This window comes from Pteropus vampyrus, unplaced genomic scaffold (genome assembly GCF_000151845.1).
Source record: "Pteropus vampyrus isolate Shadow unplaced genomic scaffold, Pvam_2.0 Scaffold8, whole genome shotgun sequence".
NCBI lineage: Eukaryota > Metazoa > Chordata > Mammalia > Chiroptera > Pteropodidae > Pteropus > Pteropus vampyrus.
In genome coordinates, this window is record NW_011888789.1 from 13,374,258 (window position 1) to 13,383,428 (window position 9,171).

The 9,171-nt window shown below is 37.9% G+C and overlaps 1 protein-coding gene across 1 annotated transcript in view; it reads left to right on the plus strand.

Moving 5' to 3' along the window:
• IDO2 (indoleamine 2,3-dioxygenase 2) overlaps positions 1-7,251 on the plus strand; it is a 32,212-nt gene extending 24,961 nt beyond the window's left edge. The window contains 3 exon segments of the mRNA XM_011373451.1: positions 5,541-5,653; positions 5,656-5,692; positions 6,906-7,251. Of these exon segments, the coding sequence (XP_011371753.1) occupies positions 5,541-5,653; positions 5,656-5,692; positions 6,906-7,251 (496 nt within the window).
• The last annotated feature ends 1,920 nt before the right edge of the window (positions 7,252-9,171 follow it).

Consider the following 9,171-nt stretch of genomic DNA (forward strand, 5'->3'; position numbering starts at 1 on the left):
ATTTTAAATACATTAATCATACCTTGACATATTTTAATGAGATCACTTTCCTATTCACTTTAGCTGGGAGAAATTTTGGGGTTTGTTTTAATGGTGAAAAGTAAAAGGTGGAGGTCGTGGATGGATGAGGTAAAAAACGTGAAATAGATATCATCTAGTGTGCCATCTTGATAACTAGGAGATGCCTGAAGTGTGATAAATAGAATCTGAAGCTGTGCCTGCATCTAACAAGAGACATGCCAAATACCAAGATCAATAAATGTATTGATTTATTGGTTTAAAGTGGTATTCCATTGTTGCAAGAATGAAGTGACAACATGTACTAAGTATTTTCTTTAGATTGGGTAGATCTGGAGTGTAAAAAAGTGGCCTCTCTCTCTAGGGAAGGCTAGCCTATGTGGGAATCTCTCCTTGTACGGTATAGAGAGTGGAAGCAGGAAGTTTTCTAGAGAATAACTAGAAAGTAATGGGTACCTGGCTTATGGTGAAAAGAGAAAAAAAAGGGAAGGGTACAGAAATAGAACTGGGAGTGTGTCTCAGAATTGAGACTTTCACTTCTGCAAAGAGAATATCTATCCTGTAGAACTTTTCTTGCTCTCTGTATTTTTTTTTTTGCGTGTAGTAAGGGTCAAGATAAAATCTGATTGTTGAAAAGAGATTCTAGCAACAAACATTAAGCAAAACATGTGGATATGCTTTAGTAGGATTAGACAGAAGAAAAAAGAGTCATTTAAAAAATGTTTTAAAATACACTGGGATTTGGGAAGCACTTAATTTTGGAAAACCTCTTTGTGTTTTCCTTTGTTCCCTACGTTTGTATTAGTTTACCTTGTTACATAACAAATGACAACAAATTTAGCAGTTTGAAACAACACACATTAATTGTCTCAAGTTCTGTAAGTCAGAAATCAAGATGAATTCAGCTTGGTTCTCTGCTTAGGGTCTCAAAAGGCCAAGTCAAGGTGTCTGCTGGGCTGAGCTGTTATCTGGAGAATCTGAGGAAGAATTCACTTTCAAGCTCATTCAGGTTTTTGGAATTTAATTCTTTGTAGTTGTGAAACTGATGTCTTTGTTTCCTTGCTGACTGTCAGACAAGAGCTGCTCTTAGCTTCTAGGGGCCTGCCAAATTCTTTGTCACTTGGTCTCCTCCAACTCAGCAATGACACTTCTTATCTTTCTAGTATGTCAAATCTCTTTGACTCCTTCTGCTACTAGCCAGAGAAAACTCTCTGCTTAAAACTCTCTGTATGGTTAGATTCAGCTCACTTAGATAATCTAGAATAACTTCCTATATTAAGGTCAACTGATTAGTAACCTTAATTACATCTGCAAAGTCCCTTTGCCTTGCTATTTAACATGTCATATCAGCAGGCATGATGTCTCATAACATTAACAGTTCTAAGAATTAGAATGGGAATCTTGAGGCGATATTTTTGAAATTTTACCTATCATGACTAGATGGGCACCAGAGAGTGGCTGTTTTCATTAAAATAAATTCTGGATCAGTGATACAATTTATCTATGATCTACATAAATGTGTCCCCTCCATTTCTGATCCTCAAAAATATATTTCCCACATAGCTAAACTAAAAGACCAGCACCAAATTCTAAGTGTACTGACAAGTGTTGATGACCAAAAACATTTAAATTTTGACAGTTTCCAATAGGGTTATCTTGAAAAATCTAAATCTGGTCTTGTGTTCTTGATTTGTCCTATGTTTGATTTATTATTTTTATTTGATTTTTAAAATGTTTTTATTTAGGAGAGTTGAGAGCTTTTTTAAATTTCCCACTCACATTAAATTTCTCAGGGAAGTTAATAACTGCTGTAGAAAAAAATGTCATCTTATAATTTTTTTCTTTTTAAACGTTCCTTTTTCTTGGGTTTGCTAGAAATATACTACAAGAAAGGCTAAAAATAACCTTGCCTACAGAGATTTGAAAGAAAAATAATTCTTTTCCCGCACAAGTAGCAGTTTGGGCCTGAGAATGCATGGGAGCGATTCTTGGGTTTTTCAGAGAAACTCGATTTCCCTTCCTCAGATAAATCTCATCATAGGTGGAGAATGTGGGTTTTGAAAATAGATGCCTTTCTATTACTTTTTTGACTCTCATGCTGGTATTTATCATCTTCAATGTGGCTTCAACATATCTTCTTCAGTTTAGGACACTAAAAGGAGATTGACTGACATCTTGGCCGTTTGAACATCTGATGGCTCTTTTAAGCCGGCCAGATCTTTTTAAGATATACGCTTGGGTCTACATATTCTAGATATAGGATACATATTTATAGAATGTTATTTTTTCCATTCATTTATTCATTGGATATTTAATGAGTATTTACCATATGACAGGCACAGGTCTAGGTGCTGGGAATGAAACAGTAAAACAAAACAGCAGCTTCACTCCTGTGGAGCTTGCATTTATTTTAATGATGGAAGACAGACAATGAAGAAATAAGTATAATAAAAGTAAATATCATAATATATATGTTATGACAGTAGGTGATAAAAGGAAATGTAAAGTAGGATACAGGGCATCATGAAGTGTTAGGGGTGGTGACCAAAATTTCTTATTTATTTATTGTGATCCAGGAATCACACACTTCTAAGCGTATGAGCAGATACCTGAAAGAAGTGAGGAGCGAGCCACCTAGACACTTGATGCAAGCAAAAGGAACAGAAATTATTATAACCCTGAAGTGGGAGCATGTTTGTCATGGAGGAAGAGCTGTAAGGAGGCCAGCAGTGCTTGGATAGAGGAAGCATGAGGGGTGGGAATGAGAAAGATACAAGTCATAGTGGGAGACCAGATTATGTAGGGGCTTGTTGGCTTCTTTTCTGAGTGAAGCGGACCATGCTGGCCAGTTTGAGAATAACATGATTCATCATAAGTTTCAAATCATCGCTCTATTTTCTAAGTGGAAAATAGGTTACTTCAGAACAAGAATGGAAGCCAGGAAAGTATCTAAGAAGCTTTTACCGCAATCCAGGGAATTGGCTTGAACTAGGGTGGTAACAGCAGAGGCACTGAGAAATGGTCAGTTCCGGATACAGACCAAAGGTAAAGTTGACAGGATCTGCTATTGGATTGCATGCACCATGGAAGAGAAAGAGATCTGTCAAAGATGATTCTAAGGGTTATAGCCCAATGTGCTGAAAGAATGGAGCTGCCATTTTCTTTGACAGGAATGTTTGGCAAAAAGAAGGGGAAATCAGGATTTCAGTCTGTGATGTGTTCCTTCCTGCAGAGATGTCTGGTAGGGGGTCAAATATACGAGCCTGGAATATAGGGGAGAGGCTCGGGCACAGGTGTAAATTTTTAAATAGACTAGGTTTTTAAGTCTCTGAGGCTAAATATGACCAATTGGAAAGTGAAAGTAGTGAGAAGCCCAGGTACTGAGCCCTGAGAATGCCTGGAAGGGGTCATGCTGAGAAGCAGCTAGTGAAGACCAAAGTGACTGCAAAGACCAACAGGATTACAAAAAAAGTCCGAACGAGTGTGGTCATTGTATGTGATCCATTTACCACACAGTAGCAGTCCTGTCTTCACTATTTCTTCTCCAAAAAATGGTGTTTGGAAATTTTATTGAACCAGTGTCCTGAACCAGTGTCCTGAACCAGTGTCCATTCAATTCTTCCAGCAACTTTAGGAAGTAGGTACAAATTAGAAGAACTAAGACTTAGAAGAGTTTGTACAAAGTTACAAAATAATAAGGGAGGGAGAGCAGGGATTCAACTCATTCTAAATAATGTGATAAAATGGCTCATATTTATAGAATTCTTAATATGTTCCAGACACTGAGCAGATATTATTTTAACTAGTTCTCACAACCCAATAAGGTAGATACTAATATTACTCAGATGAAGAAACTGAGTCTCAGAGAGATTATAAACCAAGGCTCACAGTTAAATATCACGGCTGAGATTAAATCACATATCTGCCTAAAATAGAGCCCTTTTTTAACAGCTACAGCTTGTTGCGATCTTACAGTCAGAATTCTTCCTTTGCTATTCCACTTGTCCCTCTGCCCTGCTTTCTGTGCCTCATCTCTTTCTAGAGTGATATTGCTCCAACTGCAAAGACCACTCCAATATTTACCTAGTGAAAACCATAGAACATACAACTGAAAACAGGCCCCAAAGGAAACAAGCCAGCTCCTTATAGCATTTCCTGTCTCAGGGAAGTATTTGAAAACGGTCATGACCAGCAAGCTGAGCAGTCTCTCTATGGCTTTTGTATGTGTGAGAAGTGTGTGTTTCCCTTCTTTTGAGCAAAACGACTTTTAGACTTATAGGAAGAAGGTGAGATATCATGTAAGCCTGTTATTTAAACTGTTAACAACTGGAATGGCAATTTGTTCCTGGCATTAAGAGAAAAATAATCTATTCCTTAGTAAAAGTAAAAACCCACATGTGGGTGACTTGAGAACATGAAAATAGAAAATTACAAGTTTAGGATTCAAAGTCTGGTTCTCCCTTTCTCTAACATTGTGGCCCTGAAGACTTAACTGCTTGAGTCTTTGTTTCTTTATCTGTAAAATGGGTTTAAAAATACCTGCCTTGATATACTCAAAAGAAGTAAAAAAAGAAAATGAATGTGAAGTTGCTTTATAAACTGTAAATCATTGTAAGTACAAATATATGTTCTTGGTGCCATTGTTCTTATCTCATTAAATCAGACAGGAAAATAAGTAAAATAGTTGGAAGTAGAAAGAGGGGGACTCGGAGAAAAAGATGAAGAAATAAAATCAGACTGACAGTAGAGGAGAGGAAAGGAGGGGGAAAGAGAAGCAGAGGGGAGGAAAACCCACTTAATCTGAGCATGACCAAGAGCCTCTATTCTAGTCCTTCTACGTGTCTTTGACTCTAGCTGTGGTAACCTGTAGGGTTATATTGTGTTCTCTTTGTCACTACCCTTATTATCAATACCTGCTATCAACAAAGTATTTGATGAAGACATTCTCATAAAATCATAGTATTTAGAACTGACAGTTTAATGTGACAACTGGTATAACCATTTCAGGGAAGGGTAAAGATGTGTATGAGTGTACTGTGTGTGTATGTGTGTGTGTCCGTGTATGTATATTTTCAAATCTCTACTTGTGGAATTATTAGGTCATCAAGGTTGATATTAGCAGAGGAGGCGAAGATTGTTCCAGAGCCCCTAATTTGTTCCATCAGTTAATTAGCACTGATGTCATCTTTATAACTGGATTTTTCTAAGGAATATACCATGGAACCAATGCCAAAGATTCCTCTCTGAATATCTTTTATGTCTCTAGAAAAAAAATCATTTAAATGAGGAAAGAGAAGGGCTGCATTCTATGGCCTGTTATGAAGTTAGGGTCAAGATGATGCTTACATCCTACAAAGATACCCAATCTATAAGTATACATCCTACAAAGATACCCAATCTTTTACCCTAAAATTATTATTGAAATTATGTTTGTCTTATTGCTCACTCTCTGGTTTCTGGATATCAGAAAATATCCTCTGTCTCCAAGCACCCACTTCTCTCTGACTTTTACTCTTGCTTAGTTGGAAAGATAACCCAGTCATGCCTGTGAGGTTGGTATACGATGGAGTCTCCACAGAGCCCCTGAAATACTCTGGAGGAAGTGCAGCTCAGAGCACAGTGCTTCATACCTTCAGTAATTCTTAGGCATTTGTCATAGCAAGGAAAGTGGTAAGTCAGACATTTTTCGTTTTCTTTTTTTTTTTTTAAACAAGGAGAAAGAACAGAGGTGTTTTTACTAATTAATAAAACCAAGCGTAAACTAAAATGTCATGAAGTTTATATTTTTCTAGATCAACTAGGTAACTGTGTGCCTGCCATATGTTATTATGTCAAGTCAATTAATATCAGATCTCAGCAGGATATTAGGCTTCATTTCCAAATCTTAAAACATCGCTATATTTCTAGATGTTTACTGCAATTTTGTTTGAAGCCTTTTTGAAAGGACTCTTCTTTTCTTTAAAATTGGAGAAAGTTCTAGAGTTTGAAGGCTATGGAATTTTGTTGACAAATTTGGGTGTAGGTGGTGATGGGACTGAGTTCCTGCATTAAAGCTCTTCCTCACCAAAATGTGCAGCTTCAGGCCAAGTCTATTTAGACCAGAAGAGGGAGGGGTCAACTGTTTCAGAAGCTTGAAATTGTTCATTTCTTTCCCTGCCAGCATTAAGCCAAATGTTTAACAGCTGCCAAAAGCACTTCATAGTACAGAGTCTTAAAGTTGGATTAAAAAAAAAAGACTAAACTTTGGCATCATAGGTCCAGTCTCATCCACAAAAGTCAGTTCTTTAGAACTAGGATAACTTTTCTTGGGTTTTGACTTGGTAATGTTAATAGTTGACCTACCATGCATAACATTAAACACATAATGGATTACCTATAAAAGATTATTTATTAACATTTCCTATAAATGTCTATGGATTAAGTTTTAAAATGACTTTAAGAGGGTATTATTAAAGTAGTTGCTCGTTCTTTATCATCTTACTCTTATAAACTCTATTACTTTCTTCTTTATTAGCACTCCCTCTAAAACAAAGCATTTAAGAAACAAAATTCAGCAGAGTATTTGGCTACTCAGTTTTGGAGTGTATGCCTTACAGTTGTAGATATCTTCTCCTAGTGACTACTAGCAAGATACTTTACCCACATTTGGTATATGATAAATATTTATACACTGGCTCATAGACATAGTTCCAATTCAGTTATCTGAGATGTACTTGCATCTTTTTTCCCTTCCTCATCTCCTATCAGTAGTCAGGAATGTGCATTTGAGTATTTGAAATCTACTAGCAAAAGAGCCAGCAAAATAGATCAGACAGGATGACAGCAACGATTTTTGCTGTCTTGATGTCTGGAAGAGCAGACAGGCTTTCTTATCATTCCATGTGAAGCTATGGCATTGTTTTGAACTATTTTTTTCAGCTTACGTTCTTTATAGAAGAAATCCAGTCGGGTCCTTCGCTGAGGGATCATGTCCAGCCCTCTGGAAATGGCCAACTTCTGATAGCCTATAACCAGTGTGTGGAGGCTCTGGCAGAGCTGCACAGCTATCACATAACCATTGTGACCAAATACCTCATCATAGCTGCAGCCAAAGCAAAGGGCAGGAAGCCAAGCCATCTCCGGTGGCCACCTCAGGCCTTAGAAGGGAGGGGCACAGGTGGAACTGCAGTTCTGAGCTTCTTGAAGAGTGTCAGGAATAAGACCTTAGAAGTAATCCTTCCCCACAGTGATTAAGAGAAGGCCCTCTCCTCAGCAATACAAAACCAGCAAATGCAGGTTTTCCCTTAACTTCTTCTCATTGGAAGACAGGTAGGACTGGAGAAAGAGGGTCAGGGTTCTGTCTGGAATAATCTGAAAGGGACATCAGCCTAATTCATGTTTCTGCTCTATGGAACACCACCTTCTTCTTTGCTGAGACCTGTTAATCTTCACATTTTCATGGCCAGAAACTTTCTTTTCTCTACCTGATCACTGGTTAATAGTAAACAACTTTGATACTCCTTCATTTGGAACCCCACAGAGGAGAGACGGTATTCCTATTCTGTATGCAAAGTGATAGAAACACAATCTAAATTTTAGAAACCAAATATAATTGCCCACAGACAGATCACCTTGTTGATTTCTTGGAAAAAAATTAAATATTCATGCATTTATTCCTTCACTTAACAACTTAAATTCTTCCTAAGTACTGGCTTAGGGATTAGAACAGAGATTTTCGTGGTCCCAGTCCAGCCCTGGTCTCCCTGCATGTGCTGAATTTGGTGCAGGAGGTTGGAAATGCTCCAATGGAGATGCGGAGGAAAGAGGAAGCTGACAATGAGACTTGGAAGTTACCTGTATGAAAATGAATAGTTAAGATATGGGAATGGATGAGACTTTTCCACATGGTTCACCAATTTGCAAGTTCTATTTTAGTTTCCTTCTTGATTTTTGGAAGAACGCTTCTTTCTCCTTACACCGAAAGTTTGTATTTGTAAAATGAATTAATTGACATTTTGGAAGTAAGTGAGCAAGGTGGAAATAAATAGTAAATTCACATGTTTATTCTACAAATAATTGCAACTTTTTATTTCTATTTCAAGGTCTCATTCCAACTGGCAGTACAAAACTAGAAAACTTTAATCTTGCCAGTTTAGGATATAATCCACTAATTTAGGCTTGTCCCCACTGTTCACACACACATATATCTGTGATAATATCTAAATTCCAGAGCACTAACCTAGTATCATGGCATCAGGGAGAGGTACCTGACCATGGGAGGCAGCCTCTGCCCCAGTTAGCATCTACTAAGTAATCTCCCTCCCCGTATGGGTACAGATCAAACGGAGCTTGTAGCATGTCTCATCCTGTCCAAGAGACTTTTCAGATTTCTCAGTCTTCAAGTTCCTATCATGCCACTTGGAAAACAATTTGATTACTTCCCACTCCTCCTGGGAGTATTGAGAGACTATGAGATTGGCTTAGAGTGTCTACCCAGCACCCATCCGCACTCTCTAGTGCCATGGTGATGGTGGGGGTGGGGGTGGATTCTGGACTCTTGTCAACTCTCAGAGTCCTTGGTAAGAAGTCATGAACCAGTATCTTCCACTTGGGGTACCAGGAAGGCTCCTACTATCCCATATCCTCCAAGGGCGTGGTTTGGCAAAAAAATGGTCAGATAGGATATGACAGGGCCTAGATCTTCTAGTCTGGGATGGCCAACGGAAAACCCTGGGTCTGACAATATCCTCTGTGACTATTGTGTAGGTCAGGATCTCAGCTCAAAGACCTAGGCTTTCACAACTCAAAAAAACCTTTGTCTCAGATATGTTCTCTGTGTCTTGCGTTTGAAAAGTCTATTATAAAACTCAAATAATGAGCATGAATATATTTACTTTTCTTTGATTTGCTTTTCTAACTTCCGTACCTTAGCTTCCTGAAGAGTCAGTAAACCCAGACTGTCTTAATTGCCTGGGCTGGGAATATGCCATGGTCCAAGGAAGTGGACTAAGTGGACTAGGCCAATCATTAGCACATTGGTTATTCATTCAAAACATTGTCCCTTCTTGATAACATTCTCAGATGAAAAGAATGTGACCTTTAAAGTAAGACCTGAGTTTAATTCTGAAGTTTTTTTTTTTTTTTTTTTTTAACAATGTGGCTTTTGGCCGATTT